General features: G+C 41.7%; 3 protein-coding genes across 6 annotated transcripts; all 3 read right to left on the bottom strand.

Moving 5' to 3' along the window:
• Positions 1-5,939: 5,939 nt before the first annotated feature.
• Positions 5,940-8,952, bottom strand: LOC115171721 (uncharacterized). 2 transcript variants are annotated; one of them, XM_029728790.1, is made up of 6 exons: positions 8,642-8,952; positions 7,978-8,059; positions 7,441-7,812; positions 6,948-7,103; positions 6,496-6,534; positions 5,940-6,345 (listed from the first exon to the last, which is right to left on the bottom strand). In XM_029728790.1, the coding sequence occupies exons 2-6, from the start codon at positions 8,042-8,044 to the stop codon at positions 6,281-6,283; spliced, it is 699 nt and encodes a 232-aa protein (XP_029584650.1). In that variant the 5' UTR covers positions 8,045-8,059; positions 8,642-8,952; the 3' UTR covers positions 5,940-6,280. The 2 variants fall into 2 exon arrangements, with proteins under 2 accessions (XP_029584650.1, XP_029584649.1); XM_029728789.1 differs by having other exon boundaries at positions 8,665-8,952.
• A 107-nt stretch (positions 8,953-9,059) lies between these two features.
• On the bottom strand, positions 9,060-20,576 carry LOC115171722 (jupiter microtubule associated homolog 1). Of its 2 annotated transcripts, none has more exons than XM_029728791.1 (5): positions 20,349-20,576; positions 17,884-18,023; positions 14,526-14,653; positions 14,274-14,301; positions 9,060-9,594 (listed from the first exon to the last, which is right to left on the bottom strand). In XM_029728791.1, exons 1-5 carry the CDS (start codon positions 20,402-20,404, stop codon positions 9,449-9,451), a joined length of 498 nt encoding a protein of 165 aa, XP_029584651.1. In that variant the 5' UTR covers positions 20,405-20,576; the 3' UTR covers positions 9,060-9,448. The 2 variants fall into 2 exon arrangements, with proteins under 2 accessions (XP_029584651.1, XP_029584652.1); XM_029728792.1 differs by having other exon boundaries at positions 9,060-9,591.
• Positions 20,577-21,237: 661 nt separating this feature from the next.
• LOC115171719 (small ubiquitin-related modifier 2) lies at positions 21,238-26,689 on the bottom strand. Of its 2 annotated transcripts, XM_029728787.1 has the most exons (4): positions 26,576-26,689; positions 24,277-24,408; positions 22,149-22,220; positions 21,238-21,865 (listed from the first exon to the last, which is right to left on the bottom strand). In XM_029728787.1, the coding sequence occupies exons 1-4, from the start codon at positions 26,594-26,596 to the stop codon at positions 21,803-21,805; spliced, it is 288 nt and encodes a 95-aa protein (XP_029584647.1). In that variant the 5' UTR covers positions 26,597-26,689; the 3' UTR covers positions 21,238-21,802. The 2 variants fall into 2 exon arrangements, with proteins under 2 accessions (XP_029584647.1, XP_029584648.1); XM_029728788.1 differs by lacking the exon at positions 22,149-22,220.
• Positions 26,690-27,018: the final 329 nt, after the last annotated feature.

The raw sequence follows: 27,018 nt of genomic DNA, 5'->3' as shown, positions 1-27,018 counted from the left end.
TTATTCATGGTGATATTTTATGGTGCTAGGAAGACGTTAGCTGACCTCGTAAGAGGTATCAGTAGCTTCACGAGGCTTAATTATGGCACGTTAAACCCCCATACAACTTAAACAAATGTAAACGCAGCTACTGTAGTTATTCTTTCTGCACTGTTACGGGACTGTAAATTAGCCGTAGATGGCTAGCTAGCAACCAAGGGATAAGAACGTTGCCAGCCAGTATGGCAATGGAACATTTAGAACGAACGACTGGGTCGCGTCTCTGGCAACCGAACCAATAGAACGAACAACCAGTCAGCTTGGGTAGCAACCCTAGATGTGTCGGGACTATATTTTCTGGAAGGATGAAATATTTTAATGAATTTATTCATACTAATGTTTTTAAAGCAAATATGTCAATCATTATTTGAATATGTTGGTAACCCGTATAAAAGTGATAATGCCCTCGAAGCCGGTGTTTGGAGGAGATATTGGCACGATTTGCTGACCCTCGAGTTCTTCTCGGGCTTAACAACACCCGTGCCAATATATCCTCCAAACATATATCCTCCAAACATCAGCTCCTCTGGCATTATCACTTAAATGTTTTATTGCTGGAATGGTGTTGTTCAAGCAAAATAGAGTGAATTGACATAATAAATCAGTTCCTCCCATGAGACTCCAGGATTACCTGTGCAGGTGTGTCTGTCTCGTTTATAGGCTGTCCATCGAACTGGACTACTGTCACTTCTCTACTATGTGAATGAAAACACTGCAGAAAGGAAGGGATGAGAAGATAGGGAAGGGCGTTACTATATTGCCACCCCATATCCACGTTGGCCGACATCATTTTTATCAGATAAAGGAAGAAACAACAGGATAGGGAGGGAAGTGGCTTCTACTCAACAAAGCCTGTAGAGCCTGGCCTACTTCCATGACTTCACTGGTCTAAAGAGACACACAAGATCCATTAAGGGGCGGGCACGCACGCGCACACAGCATTGAGATTAGGCCTACTTTTTCCTCAATAAAAATAGTTTCAAGCACTAGACGAGTGGACAGTACAGAATCATAACATTTTACTCATTTAGCAGGAGCTTTTATCCAGAGCAATTAGGGTTAGGGCACCAACAGATTTTTCACCTAGTTGGCTCGGGGAGTCAAACCAGCAACCTTTCGGTTACTGGCCCAACGCTCTTAACCACACATAGAGCTGGGACACTGGAATAATGAGGGCGATGAAAAGGAAGATGATAATATGATGAAGACAACACAGCCCATAGCGCTCGTCTCCTGTCACATTGTACAACTGGTACTGACCCTTGATTTACTGTAGCTTCCTATCTTATTTCTCATGTTTTTCAAATTTCTTATTAGTTATACAATTTTGATATTGAATACTGCACTGTAGGGTAAGGCTTACAAGTAAGGCATTTCACTGTGCTTGAGCATATGACCACAAAAAACTTGAACATTGAAGGGTGCAGTAGGTGCCAAATGGAGGGTTAGGGAACGAATCAGGACTGGCTGAGACACTCACCATTCACCACCAGCAAAACAGCTACTTCCCCCTCAGTCTTCACAATCTTGTGTGACTTATAAACACTGTACACACACCAGTAGACCCCAGAGTCCTCTATGGTCAGGTTTGTGATGGTGATGTCCATTTTGTTGAGTTTTCCATTAGGCGTCAATCTGAGTTCGAACCTCTTGTGGAGGGTGAATTTTTGATTACCCTGGTGAAAGTAGAGGACTTCAATCTCTTTTGTCAGGCGCATGTACACACTCAGGTTTTCTTGGTCTGGCAGAGAGGTGCTGCAGTGGATTGTCATAGTGTCTCCCTCCTGCTTTCGGACCAGCAGTCCCTTGCTCCCTTTCATGAGCAGATGGGAGAATGGAAGAAAAACACACCATACAGTACCAGTCAAAAGTCAACACATCTACTTATTCCAGGGTTTTTCTTTATTTTTACTATTTTCTACATTGTAGAATAATAGTGAAGACATCAAAGCATCCACTTGAAAAAACAATAAACAGAACTTACGACAGCAACAGTCTTGCAGGCTCCTACAACGCAGTGCAAGGACAACTACCCACGAAAACCAAACAAACACACACCTACTTATAGGACTCCCAATCAGAGGCAACTAGAAACACCTGCCTCCAATTGAGAGTCCAGCACCCAAAACTACACATAGAAAAACAAACCTAGAACCTATACCAAACTAACACACCCCACTTCACCACACACAAAACCCCATAATACACAACAAATATACCTCTGCCACATCCTGACCAAATATAATAGAAATAATACCTAAATATTGGTCAGGAAGTGACAGGTACTGTATGTGTCAGATGTTTGTTCTTTAAGGATAAACCAAAACCAATCAGTTAAGGAGATCTTCACTACCCAAAACTAGTTTCACACAAGTCTGGGTCTATTTTTGGATTATGAATATAAGGAACCATATAGTACTCTACTCTCATTTGTATATTGCACTTCAAAAATAAATGACTTGAAAACAGCCTCTTGTCTTGTACATCTATGATATTGCAACTCTATAGATTACAGTGGACTCTATAGATTACAGTGGACTCTATAGATTACAGTGGACTCCTGAAAAAGGCAATGGCTTGGGACTGTCGTGCCAGAGCATGTAGTCATCAGGAGCAAGCTATTGAAAATGTCATTGAAATGAGACTGGAAAACTGTAGTACTTAAAGAATTCACATGTATTCAAAGAGCACTTATCAAGAGTCGAATGTACATAATATATTTCAAAGTGTAAAACTGATTAGATTAAATGTTAAATCAAAAATTATTTCCATCACCTCCCAATAGAAAACTAAAATAAACACCACTCACCTTTCCCAGCCAGGGTGCTGCAAAGGAGACAGAGGAAGATTGCACAACACAGAGAGAGTGCAGACATCGTGCCAAAACAACATGAGCTTCACATCACAACTAAACAGCCTTCAAATAACAGGAAATAGACAGTATGTCTATACCACAGTGGTGCCTGCTCTAGAACCTCTCCACCAATAGGAACATGAAGTAGGCCTACTTTACGGTTAGGTTCTGAACAAATGAGGTAGGTCTAATAAACCAAGAAATTACAAAATAACATACAGATAATCAAGACCTGAACTTATTTCAGTTGCAATTGTGGGTGTCAGTTTGTGACAGAATCATAGGTTAGGGATAAATGAGGTTTAACCACAAAACACAATTATTTGATTTTAACTTTTACTTCACAACATTCCAAAATAAAATATGTACTTTTTACTCCATACATTTTCCCTGACACCTGTGGAGGAAATGAATATTCATTACATACTATACTGTTTAATTAGACATAGAATGTTGTTTTTTACGTAAAGATTGTCCATTGTTAAAAGCTAGTATTTTTTCTAACCTGATACAAAGTTGTCTTTGTGTGACTTAGTCACAAGACTGGGTGATTTCGTAAGATCCATTTGGGTGCGACCGCAGCATGTGACACATCCCGTGGTTTTCTGCAGGAACTCAGCTGTATGTGAAGTTGCAGGAAGGAGCACATTATAGTATGAACTGTGACTAATGCAGTTATATGGTTGAGCCCTTGTGCTATCAACCCCGGCTATCTTAATCTGCACTGACAAACCAATCGCCTTTTAGACACTATATGCTCTGCCCGTTTCCACCCATCTGCTAAACTGCCACAAAGACAGAGGTTGCATTTTCTATAAAAACTGAGAGCCAACGCTATTCGTTGGGCTTTCTGACTATGCACTGTTGCGTGATTGTCATTTATTGCTTAATTTTTGCAAATCTTATAATAAAGTTGTTGTTTGAAAGAATCTGCAGTCTCTCTTCCTATAGAATGTCTACCACACACCCAAAAGTACTTGTTACATTTCAAATGCTTAGCAGGACAGGAAAGCTGCCCAATTCACAAACATCCCTGGCAATCCTTACTGTCTCCGATCTGGCGGACTCACCAAACACAGATGATTCATTTGTAAATTACGTCTGAGTGGTGGCTATCCGTAAATAAATGTTTTTAAAAAAACAAGAAAATTGTGCTGTCTGGTTTGCTGTATATTTTAGCAATTACATTTACCTTTTAGACTTTTACTCAAGTAGTATTTTACTGGGTGGCTTTCACCTTTACTTGAGTCATTTTCTATTAAGGTATCTTTACTTTTACTCAAGTATGACAGTTGGGTATTTGTTCCACCGCTGTTCACTGCTGTTGGATTCTGGGGTAAACTTTGAATATTGTTATACTCAGAAGTATAGGAACATTACTTACATAAGAGACATGAGGGGTGCCATAATGAAGTTTGGTAGGGGCTGAGTACAGGGAAAATAATTGCATGTGACAGAACTGATAAGGGGAGAAAGCGTTGAAAACCATGTCTATCACTTAGTTCCCTGCTTAGCAAGAATGATGCAATGTTTAGCGTTAAGGTGGAGACTCCACCCAAAGTTGGGTATGAATACTACCACGGGGGGGGGGGGGGGGCATGTCTGTGTCTGTATTACAGCTGTATTGACCCTTTGGGAAGAATTACACTTGGTTAAGCTTCTCTAGTGTCTGAGTTATTTACTCAAAATTAGAACCTAACCCTACATAACATATCCTCTAGTCCCAGACTTGAGAGGTGAATGATTCAAGTATGCCATATCGCTATGTTTTTTTTTAATTTTTTTTTAAAAGGCAGTAAATGAGGATGGCAGTAAACTTACCCTGGGTATGTGGTAAGTTGATCCTCCAGACAGCTTAAGCTTTCTACACATTTCTGTACTGAATGAAATATTACCACTACCTTTATAAAACCATGTCTATCTTTATTTTCCAAACACAATTCACCACAATCACTTTGTCTTTGAATGATTTTAAGCATATTTTATCACAGGCTTAACACCTTACAAAAGCTTTGTACTTTTTAAAACATATTTAACATAGGCCAGGCCCTGTTGTCAAATCAAAATTGTATTTGTCACATGCGCTGAATACAACAGGTGTAGACCTTACAATGAAATGCTTACTTTCAAGCCCTTAACCAACGATGCTTTAAGTTAAGAAAACGTGTTAACATAGATAAAAGTAACAAACAGCAGCAGTAAAATAACAATAGCGAGGCTATATACAGGGGGTACCGGTACAGTAAATGTGCGGGGGCACCGCTTGCAAGCCTCCCCCTTTTTCCTCCAAACATAACAATGGTCATTATGGCCAAACAGTTATATTTTTGTTTCATCAGACTAGAGGACATTTTCTCCAAAAAGTACAATCTTTGTCCACATGTGCAGTTGCAAACCGTAGTCTGTCTTTTTAATGGCGGTTTTGGAGCAGTGGCTTCTTCCTTGCTGAGCAGCCTTTCAGGTTGTGTCGATATTGGATTCGTTTTACTGTGGATATATATACTTGGATATTTCCTCCAGCATCTTCACAAGGTCCTTTGCTGTTGTTCTGGGATTAATTTGTACTTCACGCACCAAAGAACGCATCTCCTTCCTGAGCGGTATGACGGCTGCGTGGTCCCATGGTGTTTATACTTGCGTACTATTGTTTGTACAGATAAACGTGGTACCTTCAGGCGTTTGGAAATTGCTCCCAAAAATGAACCAGACTTGTGGATGTCTACAATTTTTTTTCTGAGGTCTTGGCTGATTTCTTTTGATGTTCCCATGATGTCAAGCAAAAAAGCACTGAGATTGAAAGTAGGCCTTGAAATATATCCACAGGTATATAAGAAGCTTCTAAAGCCATGACATTTTCTGGATTTTTCCAAGCTGTTTAAAGGCACAGTCAACTTAGTGTATGTAAACTTCTGACCCACTGGAATTGTGACACAGTGAATTATAAGTGAAACAATCTTTCTGTAAACAATTTTTTGAAAAATGACTTGTGTCATGCAAAGTAGATGTCCTAACCGACTTGCCAAAACTATAGTTTGTTAACAAGAAATTTGTGGTGGTTGAAAAACGAGTTTTAATGACTCCAACCTAAGTGTATGTAAACTTCCGACTTCAACTGTACTCTCATTTCAGGTTTTAGTCACAATATATGAAAGAATAGTTTGGTGTGGTTAACAACTACAGACAATGCTGTTAACACTTAGCTTGGTAGCAGGATAATGCATGCACTCCATTTCTCCTGCAGAGGGGAAACAGAATAGTGTTGCACCAGATTGCTCCTTCCTCCAGGCAAAGCATTCACATTCAGTTAGCTGTGTGGCGTGAAAGACAGAGCAGACATGCCACCGACAGGGAAGAGAGACCATAACACTCCTGATAATACATCCGTCGCTACAGAAACAGTCCTGTCCTGGTGCTGGAGTCGTGCTCTGCTGGGACTGCTGTATCCTCAGGCTCTGGTTCCATAGGGGACAATAGGAATACAAACACTTATACACCATTTTAAAATACACATTTTATACATAGCATTTTATAAACTGCATTTGATCGTTTTGACAGGAACCACTCTTCCATTAGGTAGACAAAAATAATATACTCAAACATACCTTCTGCCACAAAAGAGACTTCCTGTGTCACTGGTTCATCTGGAAAGAAAAACCAGAAGCAACCTTTTACAGGTGTTGATACTGTGTGCTCTACTATTGTTTGTGATTTGTTACAAGGACAATAGAATAACAAATCCTGAATTCCCATCTGGGGAGGAGAAGGAGAGCAATAGAGAAACTAAAACTAAACTGAACTAAGTCCTCTTGTCTGAGGAGTTAGTTAACCATTCCACTTATATAGCAACATCCTGGCATTTAGCCAGAACAGAAAGTACTCTACTAATTCTTCCCAGACCTCTGCATTCTTCTCGGCAGAGATAGTCAAAAGCAGGGTCATGTTCACTAGGCAGGAAATGGAAAGAAGCAGTCTGAAACGGGGAGGAACAATCTGAATAACTTCTTGAAGCATTTTGCAACAGTGTGCCCTAATGGACATGACCATGGGTGCTCACGTTGTCTGAGTCTTCTGGCTTGAAACAGCTTGAGAAGCAGCAGTCCAATGGCAAGAGAGCCTACTACCACAAATACAGCAGCCACACTCATGTAACTATTCTTAGGAATTTCATCTAGAGTCGCAGCATTTTCAGGAACCTGGTGCTGGTCTGGTACTGTAACACACAAAAAATCAGAAGTGAAATTAAAATGATATCACATTCAGGGATGCGATCAATTAAGTCATGTTTGTAGGGTATTTGATTTAAAGGTAGCTAAGTCAATTTATATAATATATGGACACTAGAGGATAATGTCAGAAAAGCAAGAATTCTTGATGGATCAGCTGCACAGTGGAAATCATGATGCAAAAAGGAGATACTAAATGGTCAGTGTTAGGGTGTGAGGAAGGCACTTTGAATTCCAAACTGTGTAAAGCCCTTAGTTTTTCCTGACTGGGAAATACTCAGGGCCCTACCTATAAACGTTGGACTCCAAAAGCTTTAAACTCACCTGTGACATTCAGCATGAAGTTACAATGTGTGTTTCCACTGTCAGTGTTCACCACACACTCATACGGACCCTCGTCTTCAGGCTGGGTTTCTTTGACCGATATGGACACAACTTTGTCTCTCTCATTGGAAGGTGGCATGGAAAGCTGATATTTTGGGCTCAGCGGCATCCTGGGATTGGAGGATTGTTGATTGTATTTGAACACAGGTTCACCTTTGTGATGATCATTCTGGTCCAGCCTCCACAACACGACCTGCTCTATGTTTACATTACCAGGGGATTCCTCACTGAACTTCACAGAGCAGTCTAGGGCTGTATCCTTCCCAGATTCCACCTGGATGACCTGCTTCAACTCTGGGTCCTGACTTAGACCTGTTTAAGCAATAGATACATTTAAACAGTACTGTAGTACAGAAAATGTTACATCTGACAAGTGTAGTTTGGGTAAAACAAAAGTCCTAGACCATTCGGTGTGAGCATTTTGGAAGTTGTGGTGTTGGTAGAAGTATTACAAATTGTGCCTGCAGAAAGCCTTACTTTTGGATGTCTCCATCCCTGTGATGAGGACAAACATGAGAGTGGACAAGCTGAAGACCAATGCCATGTTAGGGCCTTTTTCCTAAGTAGAAAAACAGGGGTTCTGAGAAACAGTGGTCTCTCCACAGGAAAGGGTTCACACCTGACAACAATCAGTGGTTGAGCAAACTTAAATCTGAGCAGCCTGAACAATATGCATTGACTAATAAACATTGACTCAACATGATATTTTTGCTTACTAAGCGAGCAAGGTCAATGTAAAAAAAATTAAGTCTCACACTATATATGCTCCCAACAATTTAAAGGGTACACCTAATCAACGTTTTGGCAAAAATCACATTTTATTTGTCAAATAATACTTGTGTCGACTAAGAGTTAAATGCTTACTTACGGGCACTAATCAACAATGCAGAGAACGAAATTAGAGAAATAGATAAGACAGGTAATAAAAGTGAAACTAGAGTAAAAACAAACAAAAAAATCACTGCATTGCTGAAACGATATTATTAGGTTTACCCATTCAATTGACAGGAGCATATAGTGTGATTTTACTCTGTTAGTCAACACCTCTACAAACATTTGTGGGTGTGTCATGCATTTTTCTAGACTGTTCAAAGTCACAACCAAAAGTTACAGCTGCATTAATCAACAAAATAATACTTACAATTTGATTCCAATAATACTTACAATTTGATTCCAATCTCCCTATAATCCAGTCCTCGTGGCAAATCTCACAAGCTAAGAAAACACTTTCACTTTGTGGCTCACCCTCCTTTGACTACTCCCCACAGTGGGAAGGAGGGGTAACTCATTCCCACCCCCAATGTGTTCCAGATGGTATCAGCCCCACCATGTGGACATTTTGAAAGCGCTTCGGAAGTGTCTTAACATATAAAATGGGATTTATCTGTACAAAAAAACAGGCTGACCAAATCCTTACTCAGATGTTTCACTTATAGTTAAAAATAGTAGGCTTAGAGTAGATTACCCGTGTGGTATGCCATGCATAACTAAACTTTAGTGAGATCCACACAAAATACATATTTTCGCCGATAAAAATAAAATCAGGAGCAAAATGAAAACAAATTCATATCAATCTTTATTGTATTTAGAAATTCACGCATCAAATCTTTTTTTGAATACTTTTCTTTACCATTTTACAACAGGGGGAGAATGAGACAAGCTAAAACGTCATGCCTTTTCCAGCAGGCGCAATATAGGCACACTACAGGATGGACTGAAATGGGGGGAGAGGGGAAAAAAGAGATACATAAAGTGCTTCTGTCAACGGTTCTCTTTTAATAGAAAAAAAAGGTGTAAAAACATGAGGGGGTTGGCAGGAAGGGGGGCAAATTCCATGGCTCAGAGGGGACGTGGTGGATTGTATAAGACAGTGGGGAAGAACAGTGGGACTGAGGTGGGGAAGGGGGAAATTCTTTCAAAAATAAAAATGTTCCAACGACACCAGACCTCAACCCAGGATGAGGCTGGACATGCCCCCTGGGGGGTTTCTTCGGCCGGAGGGGGCGGCTGCGTTGGCGGCAGCTCCCGAGGGGGCAGAGGGCTGTGGTGCCTCCTCCTTCTGCTCCTTCTCTTCAGGTTCATCGGAGCAGTCTACTTTACCACACAACACAGAGGAGACGACACTATCAGGGTCATCACCACCTGGCCCACTGATCAGAGATCTGATCCATATGATACGACTCAGGCTGCGTTTACACAACCAGCCGAACTGATCTTTGGCCCAATTATTGGCAAGAGAGCCAGCCCAAACTGCTGCATAAACCCTGACTCTGTTTGCAAGAGAAGTGACACATTTTCCCTAGTTAAAAGAAATTCATGGTAGCAGGTAATATTAACTTAATATGCAGGTTTAAAAATATATACTTGTGTATTGATTTTAAGAAAGACATTGATGTTTATGGTTAGGTACACGTCGGAGCAACGACAGTCCTTTTTCGCGAATGCGCACCACATCGATTATATGCAACGCATGACTGGCTAGATAAACTAGTAATATCATCAACCATGTGTAGTTAACTAGTGATTATGATTGATTGTTTTTTTATAACATAAGTTTAATGCTAGCTAGCAACTTACCTTGGCTTCTTACTGCATTCGCATAACAGGCAGGCTCCTCGTGGAGTGCAACGTAAAGCAGGTGGTTAGAGCGTTGGACTAGTTAACCATAAGGTTGCATCCCCAAGCTGACAAGGTAAAAATATGTTGTTCTGCCCCTGAACAAGGCAGTTAACCTACCGTTCCTAGGCCATCATTGAAAATAAGAATGTGTTCTTAACCAACTTGCCTAGTTAAATAAAAAAGGTCAAATATAAATATATATATATATTTTTTTTTAAATCGGCGGCCAAAAATACCAATTGTTATGAAATCTTGAAATCGGCCATTCCGATTAATCGGTCGACCTCTACAATCAATTGTACTCAACAATCCTCCATGATGCAAATCTCATCTATAACGAAATCACACTGCTGGAGAGACAGGCTGTCAATTGCCCATTAGTGATGTAGAATCTCAAAGTCAAATTTCCTGAGAGCCATTACAGTATGGTGTAGGTATGGGCTTACAGCAGCACGTAAGCAAAGTGTGTTAAGCCAGTGTTTCTAAGCCTATTTTGGTATCAAGGAACATAAAGCTGCGTTTTTTCCTTCAGAACACTGCTTGGATTACATTTTACACCTGAAAATTGTACAACATCAGTGTCAGTCAAACACTTGGAGGGACCAGACAAGATCCTCCCAGGGTCCACTGCCAGTCCAGTACCATTTCAAGCCCCCGTCTCCAGTGCTTACACACGACCATAACAGTGGAACGGATGTAGTATTGATTTTTAAATGCCCCGAGATTATGTGTGATGCCTTAACCTTCCATTATCCAAAGAACACACTATCACTAATGTTTGCAGCACCTGGAAGTTAATAAATAGCCTAGCTCCTCATAGGAACAGCATTATATCATTACAGAACAGATGACTGACCACAGAGACATTAAGAGAGGGCTGGATCAAAGAGAATCTGATTGAGTTGTGACTACAAGGTGTGCCCTAAAAATAAAAAGCCTAAATAAAAGCCTTCTATGAGTCATGTGTTGTATAACTAGGACGCCAGAGTTTCTCCTGGTCAGATCAACAAGGTCAGGACAAACTTCCCAAGTATGGCAAATGTCATTGTTGAAAACAAAGGGAGAGACATGACCACGTTTAAAAAAGGCTGGAAGGGCGGAATTATCGGAGCTGCCACAGTCGACCATGATGCCATTCATTGTGGCCATTCGTAACTAATGGGAGTCATGCACTGCTGTTTACAGACAGCTCTGAGAGAACGGGGAATCTTTCCTTCCAGTCTGTTAGGGTCTTATTTTAAGTGGTGTCTCTTCAAAAGATTTCAATGGGATTCATCATTGGAAACTAAATTATTTTATATTACCAACAGTACCAGTCAAAGGTTTGGACACACTCATTCAAGGGTTTCTTTATTTTTACTATTTTCTACATTGTAGAATAGTGAAGACATCAAAATTATTAAATGGCATATGAAATCATGTAGTAACAACAAAGCCATTTTTCAAGAACCTGTCTTTAAAAATAATTCGTAAAAATCCAAATAACTTCACAGATCTTCAATGTAAAGGGTTACAACACTTTCCCATGCTTGTTCAATGAACCATAAACGGTAGGCAATTAAGGTCACAGGCCACTAAAGAGGCTTTTCTGACTCTGAAAAACACCAAAAGAAAGATGCCCAGGGTCCCTGCTCATCTGCGTGAATGTGCCGTAGGCATGCTGCAAGGAGGCATGAGGACTGCAGATGTGGCCAGGGCAATAAATTGCAATGTCCGTACTGTGAGATGCCTAAGACAGCGCTACAGGGAGACAGGACGGACAGCTGATTGTCCTCGCAGTGGCAGACCACGTGTAACACCTGCACAGGATCGGTACATCCGAACATCACACCTGTGGGACAGGTACAGGATGGCAACAACTGCCCGAGTTACAGCAGGAACGCACAATCCCTCCATCAGTGCACAGACTGTCCGCAATAGGCTGAGAGAGGCTGGACTGAGGGCTTATAGGCCTGTTGTAAGACAGGTCCTGACCAGACATCACCGGCAACAACGTCGCCTATGGGCACAAACCCACCGTCGCTGGACCAGACACGACTGGCAAAAAGTGCTCTTCACTGACGAGCTGCGGTTTTGTCTCACCAGGGGTGATGGTCAGATTCGCGGTTATCGTCTAAGGAATGAGCATTACACCGAGGCCTGTACTCTGGAGCGGGATCGATTTGGAGGTGGAGGGTCCGTCATGGTCTGGGGCGGTCTCACAGCATCATCGGACTGAGCTTGTCGTCATTGCAGGCAATCTCAACGCTGTGCGTAACAGGGAAGACATCCTCCTCCCTCATGTGGTACCCATCCTGCAGGCTCATCCTGACATGACCCTCCAGCATGACAAGGCCACCAGCCATACTGCTCGTTCTGTGCTTTATTGCCTGTAAGACCGGAATGTCAGTGTTCTGCCATGGCCAGCGAAGAGCCCGGATCTCAATTCCATTGAGCACGTCTGGGACGTGTTGGATCAGAGGGTGAGGTGCCTTGGTGGAAGAGTGGGGTAGCATCTCACAGCAAGAACTAACAGATCTGGTGCAGTCCATGAGGAGATGCACTGCAGTAATTAATGCAGCTGGTGGACACACCAGATACTGACTTACTTTTGATTTTGACGACCCCTTTATTCAGGGACACATTCAATTTCTGTTAGTCACGTCTGTGGAACTTGTTCAGTTTATGTCTCAGTGGTTGAATCTTATATTCATACAAATATTTACAGTTGGCTGAAAATAAACGCAGTTGACAGTGAGGACGTTTCTTCTTCTGCTGAGTTTATTCGATTCTTCAAAGTAGCAACCCTTTGCCTTGATGACAGCTGTGCACACTTGGCATTCTCTCAACCAGCTTGACCCTGTATGCTTTTCCCAACAGTCTTGAAGGAGTTCCCACATATGCTGAGAACTTGTAAGCTGCTTTTCCTTCACTCCGTGGTCCAACTCATCCCAAACCATCTCAATTGGGTTGAGGTCAAGTGATTGTGGAGGCCAGGTCATCTGATGCAGCACTCCACTCTCTTTCTTGGTCAAATAGCCCTTACACATCCTGGAGGTGTGGTGGGTCATTGTCCTATTGAAAAATAAATTAGTCCCACTAAGCACAAACCAGATGGGATGGTGTATTGCTGCTGAATGCTGTGGTAGCCATGCTGATTAAGTGTGCCTTGAATTTTAAATAAATCAGACTGTCAGCAGCAAAGCACCACCACGCTTCATGCTGGGAACCACACATGTGGAGATAATCCGCTCACCTACTCTGCGTCTCACAAATGCACGGTGGTTGGACCCAAAAATCTCAATTTATCAGACCAAAAGGACAGATTTCCACTGGTCTAATGTCCATTGCTCCTGTTTCTTGGCCCAAGCAAGTCTCTTCTTCTTATTGGTGTCCTTTAGTAGTGGTTTCTATGCAGCAATTCGACCATGAAGGCCTGATTGACGCAGTCTCCTCTGAACAGTTGATGTTGAGATGTGTCTGTTACATAAACTCTGTGAAGCATTTATTTGGGCTGCAATTTCTGAGGCTGGTAACTAATGATCTTGTCCTTTGCAGCAGAGGTATCTCTGGGTCTTCCTTTCCTGTGGCGGTCCTCATGGGAACCAGTTTCTTCATAACACTAAGGTTTTTGCAACTGCACTTGAAGAAACTTTAAAAGCTCTTAATTTTCCAGATTAAGACAAAGGTCAGTCAAAGTAATGGACTGTGGTTTCTCTTTGCTTTTTTGAGCTGTTCTTGCCATAATATGGACTTCGTATTTTACCAAATAGGGCCATCTTCTGTATACCACCCCTACCTTGTCACAGCACAACGCATTAATTAACTTTTAAAAAGGCACACCTGTTAATTGAAATGCATTTCAGGTGACAACCTCATGAAGCTGGTTGAGAGAATGCCAAGAGTATGCAAAGCTGTCATGGCAAAGGGTGGCTACTTTGAAGAATCTCAAATATGAAATATATTTTGAGTTGTTTAACATTTTTGGTTACTACATGATTCCATATGTGTTATTTCACAGTTTCGATGTGCTCACTATTATTCTACAATGTAGAAAACTGTAAAAACAAAAGAAAAACCCTTGAATGAGTAGGTGTCCAAACTTTTGACTGGTACTGTACATAAATACCATATATTAAAATACTGACATTCGAAATGGAACCAGAGATACTTACCATTGTTTGCCTGCTGGCACTCCTCAACCTGCCAGATGGAGAATAACAGTCAGCATTTTACTTTATTTTGGCTGAGTCATTTTACTACATTAAGTCAGTTCAAAAACACAGGACTGAGAATCACTGAAAACCATCCATGACAGCAGACTTGTAGAAACCAAGGTAAGCGTCTTACCAGTGGAAAGCCCACACATTACATCTATGAATAAAACAATGGCTGACATATGTCAGTCAATGAGCCCTCACCCTTACCCCTAAAGGAACATTGATGGAAGTGATGACCTCGTCTGTCTCATTGTTTTTGGGGAAGAGGAGCGGCTGCTGGCACCGTCTAAGGGGAGCGGACGGTTCTCCGCACAGAGTACCCTTGGCCGTCCCGCCTACGGAGAGAAACAACACCCAGTTAATAAGTGATGACTCAGACTTCACATCACAAACGAGTCAGAGGAGATGACCTCACTACAAGAGTTCTGTAAAGCAGACCTCCTCCTGGAGAGCCACCTCCTGTAGGTTTTCCAGCACACCTGATTCTACTAGCTAGCTGTTGGCCAGGACCTTGATTAACGGACTCGGGTGAGTAACACAACAGGGTCGGAGTAATAGCCTGCATACACAGTAGCTCTCTGAGAGAAGGGTTTAGGTCAATGATAGGGACTAGTGTTTGGCCTAATGATAGTTAATGGAGTGTCAATGCTAGAAGTGCTAATACAAACATGACAGTTTCTTTATGGTTTGTTTCCACTTCACATTTAATTCATCAAAACGAACATATTCACTGGCCGGGGCGGATTTCACAATTCGTTGAATGGGTCTAAATCGATTTAAGACTGGTGTGGAAGGCTGTAAACCGTTTGCTTTAACATCTTGATTTGTGGTGCATTCCTGTTTTAGTGGAACTGAGTGACTAACATGCAGTATGGCAGTGTTTTTACTGAGCATAATGCTGCTAGGAACTATTTGCCAAGATGACATGAGAAAATGCCGGAAAACCAATAATGCAAACAAATCCGATGGCCTACCTATCAGTCTCAGACAGATAGCAACAGACCAAGCAGCAAAGCAGCCAGTGGATGTAGGCTAATCCAGACAAATGCTGAGCCAAAACTCATAGGCTAACCCACATACCCCACTCAGCAAAAGGGCATTTTGGCCAACATTTAAGATAGACTACAGTCCCATACAAACTCCCACTGAGGAACAACTGTACAGCAGAACCAATGGGAAGTCAACAGATTGGTTTACCTGCCATCTATGACCAGAAGGAACAAAGACAAACAAAGGGATGATTCTTGGTCAATATATCACTGCTTGTTAACGAAGTGAGAGGAGTGAGCATTGTGAAGTAATGGCACAGTGACTCAACAAGGTTTCCTTTATTATGGCTCTGCATCTGTTTATCAGGCCCTGCTGAATGACTTCTTTATTGCTTTTGCATTAGCAATGGGACATAAACCGTGGACATGGCCAATAAGTGATGCTTTAATTGACTATAGTGCCATTACACTTCAATTAAACATTCAGATGGTACTACAAGATCAAGGTGTAGGTCTGTATCAATGTTAAGCTGAAACCACCCGGATCATTTTTTATGGAGTGTAATTCCAATATGTGCGCCACAGTTCAATTTCTGAGGCTAAAAGATAAAGTCACACTGGTCCAGTGGTTTGTTATGAAGCTCAGTACTTTTATTTAACTAGGCAAGTCAGTTAAGAACAAATTCTTATTTACAATGATGGCCTACGGTACTGCTCTGACTGCAGAATGGCCTTTGTGTGGCTGGGAGTGGGCCCTTGAATAAAACCCACTAAGGATCATCTCAAGGCCATGGTGAGTTTAACCGGGCATCACCAGAAAAGGCTATGGCAAAAGCAATGTAAGCAGAGGCCAATGGCTGAATTTAAATACTACAATGCTATATTGCAATATATATTCTACTACACCATGTGGGTGGAAGTGTGGTTCCGTGTGGCTCAGTTGGTAGAGCATGGTGTTTGCAACGCCAGGGTTGTGGGTTCAATTCCCACGGGGGACCAGTACGCAGAAAAAAAATTATGAAATGTATGCATTCACTACTGTAAGTCGCTCTGGATAAGAACATCTGCTAAATGACTTAAATGTGGAACTTCACAACAAAATGTGTCATTATGGTTGTGTAGAGAAACTATGATCATATATGGTAAGGACTAGTTCACCATTTTACAACTTGACGTTAGATGGTTCCTCACTCTGAAAGTAGTCTATGGGCCAGGAGAAACTAATCCATGGTTCAGTTCTTTAAACAGACGCAATCAATGGAAGTGATGGGAGCATGTTTTTATAGTTGTATTTTTTTTGTTAGTGGCCAAATCACCTTCAGGTAACAAACAAAATATGGAGTTGATTTGAATTGATTTCAGGTGATGTGGACATTTTGTCGTGGCTAAGGTTAGCTGAAGTTTGTAGTGGCTGTTTAAAGAAAACTGAACCAGAGATTAATGTTTTTGACTTGGCCCAGACTACTTTCAGGGTGAGGAATCATCTAACAAAGTTGTAAAATAGTGAACTACTCCTTTAAGTATATATATTCATGCATGGTCATGCCTTCTAACCTTAAGGTTAGTGACCTCCCGTGACTATCCTTGAAGTTGAAGACCAAACAAACAACGATACATTATTGGTTATCTACTACATTCACGGAGCCAAGAGACAAATCTCTTTGGCTACATATCCAGATTGTGATGTCATTAGGTAAACAGCAGCCTAAGTAAACATCATCCTAAAGCCTACTAACAGAAAACGGTGCATGCAATCCAAGAATATCCAGACCTAAACACAGCCAGAAAATCCAGGTGTATTCATGGAAATATATCAAGACTAAGGTAATTTTTATTAAATATAGGCTAGCCTAGACCAAGTACTCAACTTCCAGACGAGACGGCACCGAAGCCAACCTAACCAAATAATCAAGGTGTATCCATTGAAATGTGCATACCATGACATCGTTCATTTGTCTGAACTGAACTTGAACCTAGCCTGAGACAATGTGGAATAGCAGGAAGGCAGAGTGTGAACACTGCATGCAGCTGTCTGCTCCGGAAGTCAGAGGTTACAGTGAACACACACATGCACACCACATTCTCCACACTTCATGCGTGGGCACGGATACGCCACTACACCAGTAAATGGATTACTACATAGAAGTGACGCGATTGTGAAAACATGTGATCCTGTGCCATGTGAGAACAGTTCCCACCACGCCCTTCTTCTACATGTGTAGGTGTACACTACTAGAGCCAGGGAGGGTCAGCCAGATCCAGCCTGACAGACAGAAGTGGCTCCCCCATCAAGGCCCTGCTGTACTACAAGTCAGTCTATGTAGGTCAGGTGGAAAAACAGTACACTATGCACATTATCCAATGTGATTGACTGGAGTCTGGACACTGATTGAATGAACACCCACAGTTTAACCCCAAAGGGTCTGTCAGCTTGATTACCATTTTGGGCCCATTGTTCGAGCACTCAATGTGTGTGGGTATTCTTTTGCCATGCCACATTTTTGTACCCTGCCCCAGTGGACGTTTGGATGTGTGCGTACACTAGTTTCAAACCAATGTGAGTAGCTTTGAAGTACCGGGTGGGTTGCTCCTCCGATGGGCGTGGGGATCGTCAGGCTCTAGGAAAATGTTGGAGCCCATTTTGTTCTTGCGTACAGGGGGGGCTTCGTCTGTGCCGAACGATATGTTGGAGGCCCCGCCCGGCGGCCGCAGCACCCTGCAGGACAACAAAGGGAGGGTCAGGTCTGTCATTTGACTGACTGCCACACACACACTATTGAACTGACACCCCCTCTCCCAGGACATGCTAAATACACAAAGACCATGTCACACTAGTGATCAGCGGCAGCACTGCTGAAATCATTATATGACAAATACAAACATATTGCTCTGAGACTGCACAGACACCTCATTGCTCCAGTCCCCTCTCTTTCTCTCCATTCCAAGTAGGGTCCACTCCCTAAGCCCCAGCTGTCAGACCGAGGGATAGTCCCAATCTCTCCTGGCTACAGCTGACTCCACTCGCCTGCAATCTGCCAGGCCAGCCAGCCGCTGATTTGAGCTCGGCAGAAATTCCGCAGCAGTTACATATGGGATGGCTATCATTCCAGACAGCATAGCCGTTCCAACATTTGATTGGAGAAATCCAGGCTAGATCATGGCCTGCGCCTAAGCACACGGAACAATGTCAAGGTAAAAGAAAAGATCAGATAGACTTAATATGTGATCTGAACAGTAAAAAGGCAAGAGAGGATAACCACAGCCCACAAAGCCCACTTCCAAACCGACATTCTTTCCTCCTAGCGAACAGAAGGGTCACAAGAATGAGAAGGAAAGCCTTTTTTCCCCTTGACTAAGGACAGTCGGGTGGAGGAATTGATGCGTTTGCAGAGCCATTCCCCGACCCCTCCTCCCCTCTATTCAGCTCCAGACTGCTGAATGCACCAGCTGACACTAGGCAGCTGTCCAAAGGCAGACGGGATACAAATCAACTTCCCTCCCACCATGAGGTAAAAAAAACACATTAGACAGTGGCGAGATGAAAGAACTGGATTTGGGTATTGCTGGTGCTGTATGCCACGATTAGTTCATGTAATGTCCAGACTTGTTAACCCTTGTGTGATAGCTAAGATGAGCTCATGCTTTCCACCAGGCTGCAAAGAGAAAAGGCTATTAGAGACCCCACCCAACAATGAAACGGCAAATATTTCCTGTGAAAGGAGAGGCACTGTGGTTAGAAAAGTGGGACAACTCGACAGTTGTTCAACAGTAGATTGATTGAAAAGATAGCGAGACTGATGCTGTCACATATATTGAAAGCCTTTGATGACCTTAAATGCTATTACCAAAGGCTGCCAAAGTTGGATTGCTGCTGTCGGGAAAGCCTACATTTCTAGACTGGTCAGCAGTAGGGCCGACCAAGATGGCTAAAGCAAAGATGAACCGAGCAAAGATTTGCAGGGTTAGCTAAGCCCACCCAAGTAAAACCCGCATTAGCCACCAATTAGTCGACAACGTAGCTAGCTGTAACACAAATGCCTGAAAGTATGGTTATGATTTCACCGTTGGACTACTTGTAGCAAAACTATCCAGCCCAAAACGGTGTTACAGCTCACGTTTTGGTTTAACAACGAAAGAGCCTATTGTCCGGCCTGCCCGAAACGGTTGATAAAACATTTACTATTTTTCTTCCCCATGCCATCCAGCCGCAGCTAAGGCAGGAGTGCCCATACTATAGCATGAATGCACGCGGTGCATAACTTTTTTCTGGCAGTGAAACAAAGTCAATTGCGTGCAGACCCTTGGCCTCAAATAAGTCCTCAAAACGTAGACAATACATTTTATACGGCTTTAATTAACTCCTAATAAATAGTTTGGGTCAGCCGTATTCTTATAAACATCCATAAAAGGAGCTAAATTTGGCATGTAGGCAAATCTAGCTACCTAATCAACAAGGTACCCAGTTTTGGGTCACCAGAGGCCCAAAGACTATGGGGTTTGGAACTTGCAGACGAAGAGCAAGTGCTTGTTTCTGCAAATAAAAGTGTTACGCGACTGCTGAGCTTGATGCTAGCCAGAGTGTGAGCTAGCAATCCATACCAGTCACTAGCTAGCTAAGTAGACAAGTTAACCAAACAAGTTGCAGTCCAGACAGACTACTATAGATAGCTAATTACATAGCTACGTTTTGTCCTCAAATTGTCCATTCTGTTTAAATGTCCTGATACCGAGTCATTTACACTAAACAGCTCATTTTCAAAGCTAAATCCCAACTTCCAGTAACGCCGCGGGCCTCTCTGGTGTGGTAGCTAGAATCACTAGCAGCAGTAACCAGGTAGCCGATGCCGCTACTAGCCCAAACGCCCTCGTCACACCATCATATTAGCTCATTAGAAAGACAAATTGTGCCATTAATACAATTTAGTTAAATCAGGAAAAATCAACCGCCCAACAACTGGACGGTTAGCTTCCAATACTGGCTGGTAAGTGGATCCCATTTTCTTTTGTTTGTCCATTAAGATTTTTCGGATTTCATTTTTACCTGGAACTGCTTTTCGCACCGGGATCCATCCCTTGAAAGGTTTTTGTCGTCGTCATTTCGACTGTCTAATTTACTACTTTCGTATTTCGATATGTAACTCGATAAACTACAAAAATATGATTTTCTAAATCATCCGCAGGACACACACAGAAACTGAAATACTGCCTCCACCCGACTGAGCGCATGAGAGACCAGAAGGAAGAGCGCATGAGAGACCAGAAGGAAGAGCGCAGCGACAAGTTATCCCAGCCCATAAGTCACAGCCCACTTCAGTTCCACTCGCTCTGGTTGGACGGACCCTTACCGACCCTCTTTCTGGTTGGTGGCACATACTACCAGTCGACGTCAATCGTTTTTCTTTGAAAGGCAACATTCCCCCCTGTGCGAAGCAATTGTCTCAAAAAGTAACCTTAAATCATATTAAGTGCTACTTACTACCAGTTTCATTACCATTCTGTATCTCATATTAGATCTTGATTTAGATGAAAATGCTGCCAGTACAGTATCAAGATGTTATCCAATGGTGATGAGTATGGACACAATGTTACTCAAAAGAGTTACTATATTTGTTTGGCTTGTCTTCATTCAATAGTCCCACTGTCCTTAACATCCTCTTTCCCCGTTTTGAGTGAATCTTTACACTGACAGTGCCAACATTGCTACGTGGTATTTTATACAGTCAGTGGAGATCATCAAGCTTACAGTTCAATCACTGTGGTGGTTTTTCACTGATAAAATCTCCATAATTATGTTTTCATACTGAAAAAGGGGATTGGTGAGCATGAGCTGTTGTACGCACAAGGACGCACACTTAAAATGAATGATTACAAATATTTGCACCAGCTTTAATGACCCAGTCACACACTAAACAGAGACGAAATAAATAGAGTTTGGTTAAAAAGAGAGAATAACTTTATTTTAACAAGACAATACAGATGTTTACCTGGACTAAAACATCTCTTCAGGGTTTCCTTATTACAAGCATGGCCTAGTCAAACTATGTTCAAGATGTTTCATTCTACACAACCACTACTATATAAAAAAGATATAAAACCAATTTTCTGAAACAGACAACAGAAAATTAAGTTGAATAACAAACCAGTCTTATTCTCAAACAGTGAACGGGGTGGAAAATAACTTTTCTTGATCTCTGAATAAGTGATAACCAACCAGTCACCAAAACAATGGACTTTTTAAGAGCTGGATCTTGCAGCGTTCATTCGCAGCACACCTTGTATGAATGTTACTCAAATCTGAGTTGTTTTAGCGGAGGTTGTTTATGTACAAAACAGGAAGGAAACAAAGGCAAGAATGAAAACACTATACATCAACAGTTATGTATAACTGTGAGCAGGACTTCTTCCGCATGGTATTGGTTCTGTGGTGGAAAATGGGACAAGCTGCAAAGCAGCCGTCTGGGGGGTGGAGGAAGATGTGGGGGAGTACTTGACATGCTAGTAGAGGCCTCCTGTCTGTTGCTGGAAAACATCGATCGTATCTTCATCCTCCATTTCCAACTGCCAGGAAAAAGGAAGGAAATTAAGTCAATTTGATATAAAACCCGATTTCATTAGATGACATGGCATTCATGACAAAAATGTACATAAATTAGCTGTGAATGGAAAACTTTTGTTAGAAGACATTTTGCATTTAACATTCTTTTGACATGCACAAATGTTCATTGTTATTCTCAAAACAGGGAGGAATGTATAATGTATTTTTACTGGAATGGTGTTGTTCAAGCAAAATAGAGTGAATTGACGTAACAAATCAGTTCCTCCCATGAGACTCCAGGATTACCTGTGCAGGTGTGTCTGTCTCGTTTATAGGCTGTCCGTCGAACCGGAACCGGATTTGCCTAATCGTCAACCCCTACAGACACACAGATACTAAATTCCATTAAACTGTCTGGCACAAAACAATCTCTCCAAGTAAAATGTCCAAAGAAAACAACATTTTCCCAACCCTTGCCAAGCAATCCATTAACAGTGTACGGCACTGAGGAAGCAAGGTTAGCCATTCCTTTAAAAACTCCTGTCGCTTCTCTACTATGTGAATGAAAACACTGCAGAAAGGAAGGGATGAGAAGATAGGGAAGGGCGTTACTATATTGCCACCCCATATCCACGTTGGCCGACATCATTTTTATCAGATAAAGGAAGAAACAACAGGATAGGGAGGGAAGTGGCTTCTACTCAACAAAGCCTGTAGAGCCTGGCCTACTTCCATGACTTCACTGGTCTAAAGAGACACACAAGATCCATTATGGGTGGGCACGCACACACAGCATTGAGATTAGGCCTGGGCAAGCCTGGATAAGACAGGCCTAGCACTAGAGAGCAAAGGCTCAGTTTCTACATCTCTGCCTCCATCTCTACATCTCTGTACTTGCCAGTGCAAGCAGCATGAACACAATCATTCAAAAAGACATGTAGAACAGAACAGCTCCAAGTGCACTAGGGAAGAGAACAAAAATACCTTTGATATGTTGGGAGAATCCAAAGCCAAGAACCCTATTTTAAAAGTACTTATTAGGTAATGCAGTGTAAATCCCCTCAATTAGCCTATAAGATCATAAATAGCACAGATCAGATTGGCCATAATGATCCAGCAGTAAGGCTTAGTATTTACTAATCAGCCTACAGCCAGAGAGATAGGCAAGTTAAGCTTAAGCCTTACTAATGCAAATTGCATTGAATATGACAAGTACATTTGGTGCATATTAAAATAAAGGGTATTTGACCAAATAAAAAGTGTTTCAAGAACAAAAATCAGAAGAGTGGACAGTACAGAGTCATTACTACATTACATTTTAGTCATTTAGCAGACGCTTTTATCCAGAGCGACTTACAGGAGCAATTAGGGTTAAGTGCCTTGTTCAAAGACACCAAAAATATTTTTCACCTATTCGGGTAGGGGATTCGAACCAGCGACCTTCCAGTTACTGGCCCAATGCTCTTAACCACACATAGAGCTGGGACACTGGAATAATGAGGACGATGAAAAGGAAGATGATAATACGATGAAGACAACACAGCCCATAGCGCTCGTCTCCTGTAACAGACAATATAGACTACATCTGACAGTGAACAGATCAAAGAGATACAAGTGTATAAAAGGGTGCATGTATCGCGTTCTCTCTTCAATGAGTTTCCTTGTCCTCAATGGATAATATGAGCTGTCATCTTTCATCAACCCCTGTATTCCCATAGTTAGGGTCAGGACTTTTTCCAGGACAGGTCATTAGGGAAAAGTTCCTGGGCCCATAGTCATAAAGCGTTTCAGAGTTCAGATGTATTAGTCATATACCTGTACACATGACATTCGTGGAGTACACAGTGCAAAGAAATGCTTAGTTACAGGTTCACCTCTCGACAATAGGAAAGTAATTAAGTAAATAAAAGAGTACTAAAAAGAAAATCTCAATGAATAAGAACGAGGATAAAAATGTTCCTATGATACAAGGAGGCACTCAAACGAATTGAAGTAGGAAATTTAGAAATGTGCCAGGGAATTGTGCAATACAATGTGCGATAATAAATTCTAAATAGACATTGTGCAGGAATATGAATCATTCCTCTTCCTCTCAGGAGGAGAATGATGACATAGGACCAGCTTTGCCTTGGTCCGTTTAGATCACAATTAATAAATGACATGGACAGAGCGGGACCTGATCCTTGATCAGCACTCCCACTCTGAGACACTTTATGAATACTGGCCCTGGCCCTATGTATAGGGTAGAGGTGCTGCTAGCTGCTTGTGACTTGGCCTCTGTCCAGAAACCACCTCTACCCCCTCGGCACATTATGCAGATTCAAAAGGACTTGATAGGTATAACCTATATGGTAGTAGCTCAACCTTGCCCTCTGATGCCGCTGCTGATGTTGTGCACTCAGTGGCATCATCATGGTTGCCATGTCAGACTCACCTGTCTCTCGCAGTACGCCTTCATGAGTTTGCTGAGCGGCGTGTGTCTCTTGATCTTGAACTGCACCACCGAGCCGTCCTGTCCCGCCACCTTCAGGTTTATGTGGTCGTTGTTTTCTGTTTTCACTCCCTCCTGATGGACACAACAAACATTGGGGGTGTATTCAGTGAGATGAAACGCAGATATAGTATAAATGTAATGTCTAGAATTACCGTTATACCCTCTATTACATGTGACAGATAATCAAGTCTGTTAAAAGTCAAATAGTCCACCTAATTTCAGTTTAAGTGACAACAAAAGCAAGTATAGTGTAGAGAATTATTGTACCATTTAAACCGCTGTGAAATATCTTTTCCATAACCAAAAATATAGTATTTTCAGTTGTTTGAAGCTGGTGTATAAAGTAAAGAAGTAAAATACGTAAAAACTAAACTTAAGAATGGGAAGCATAGAAATAGCGCACATATAACAGATTTACCACTTCTTAAACTTGCTTTCAATGAGAATGACATCTATAACTCACATTGCTATGTGAATTTTGTCAGGTCACCCAAAAAGTTACATATTGCAGCTTTAAACATGGCTAGCTCATATAGACAAACACTGAATACAATATATGGTAACCTAGCTGCTTTTAGAAACACTAGCATTTACACACTAGGGTTGCTGTGAATTAGCTTGCAAAAAACAGAATAGTCCGCCGAAAGCCAGAAGTTAAATAAAATGAACTTTCATCTTACTCTGCCGATTGTCTGTAGGCTTGGACCTTATGTTGGGGGGAATTGGAATCGAATGGAACGTGTAATTAAACAGACTTTCCAAACATGGATCTGTTGTAGACCCATGCAGTTCCTCAGCGAGGTCAGTTCCTCTCTGCTTACCTCATGTCAAAATAAAAGTTATTGCTTTTTTTTGTGCTGGTATGGCGCCATGCAGGACTTTTATTTTTACACGAGGTAAGGGTAGAGCAATTCGGACTACAATAGACCCACATTTGGAAATTCTGAATGTTCTATTAGATGTTTTTTCTCAATGTCCCCTCTGCATAAAGACCAGCCCTACAGACAATCAACAGAGTAAGTTGAAATTGAATTTTATTTAACTTCTGGATTCTTGCAGACTATTCAATTTTTTTGCAAGCTAATTCCTAGTAATGCTAGTGTGTGAATACTAGCGTTGATAAAAGCAGCTAATGGTAACCTTACCTGGGACGATCAGATACAAATGTTGCTTGGCTGATACAGTTGATGCAAAGCAAATTATCAGTCAGGTCCCAGGCTAATGGTAACCTTGATATGACCATCATAGATTTTAGGCCAGCAGAAACATTTACACAGAGTTTTTGTCAGCAGTGCACTGTCTGAATATAAGCAGTTTCTGAACAGTGAAAATAGACCAAATATTTAAAGTTTTATAGAACACTTACAAGGGCCTTGGATAGTTCTGCAGTGACATACAAGTTAATCTGTCTTGACTATTATTTACTTGTTCTAAAAGTCATGGCGCTGTGGCAACGTAATGAGACAAGATGTGCTTTTGGACAATGTTCAGTCTACCCCTAAGCCCAGAGTGGAATTTATCATGCTGACTACAGGATAGGTGCTTTTCACATTCTAGAATTCATCCAAATGACGACACATATTAAACATGTATGTGTCAAACATCTGATCATTTGTCAACACACACACACACACACACACACACACACACACACACACACACACACACACACACACACACACACACACACACACACACACACACACACACATTTCAAAATATTGATCATACTTTTACACATGAAAACACATAGGAGTAAAACATGGTTTTTAACACTGTCTCAGTCACACCATTTGACTCATTTGTAACATGCTGTGATAGCTGGCTCCATAAGCAGATGAGAGGGACCCTTGCTGTAACCATGAATGAATGTAACAAGTTTGTAACTGAAGAAATTGACAAAGTGATGATTGATACAACCGCTTGAATCTGAACTGAGTTTGTCAGATTACATTTGCAAATACAAAAGATTAAGAACTGAAGAGAGCGCATGCACTGCTTACTATCATGATCAGCTAGCAAACGCTAGTTGGCTGCGAATCAAGCAGCAAGCCACGCGCCCATGCAGGCGCGTGCACAGGTCTTCCGGTGTCTCCAATGGAGTACTTGCATTTTCAAAACTTGAGTCTACTAAGATCTCAAGTAAGGAAATATTACATGTACATTTTTCCTTAGTTCTATTTGTGTTATGTATGTGAAAAAATGTGATGAGATGTAAGCATATTTTCAAGCAACTCACCTTGGGTTTCTCGTCAGCCATGGTTACTCTATTTGCGCTTCTCTACGCCGCCACACAACGAATAGACGTGTACGCGCACGTACCCGCTCCCGATTAAAATACCGGCCTTACGTGCGCGATCACAAACACATGCTCGTGCCCTATACTTCACATTCATTGGCCAACGTTGGTCACAGGGTAAGATGTTGAGCGCTGGCAGAGGGCGGGAATGTCGTAATGCGCGTTTCTGTAACACGTGCACGCGCATTTATAACACGTTCCCTTTTGTTTTATTTTATGAAAATATTCACCGAAAACGTCCTAATGCTTTGATGTTAACAGTGCCATTGCTGTACATTTGCTCAATAAAAATCAGGTTATTTAAGAAAGTGTACTGAAGGGTCAATGTTTGGGAATTTAAACCATTCTGGAATTTTGTCATGGAAGAGAGGACTGATCCTCAG

The sequence above is a fragment of the Salmo trutta genome, chromosome 32, assembly GCF_901001165.1.
Source record: "Salmo trutta chromosome 32, fSalTru1.1, whole genome shotgun sequence".
NCBI lineage: Eukaryota > Metazoa > Chordata > Actinopteri > Salmoniformes > Salmonidae > Salmo > Salmo trutta.
This window is presented reverse-complemented; position numbering and strand designations above follow the sequence as displayed.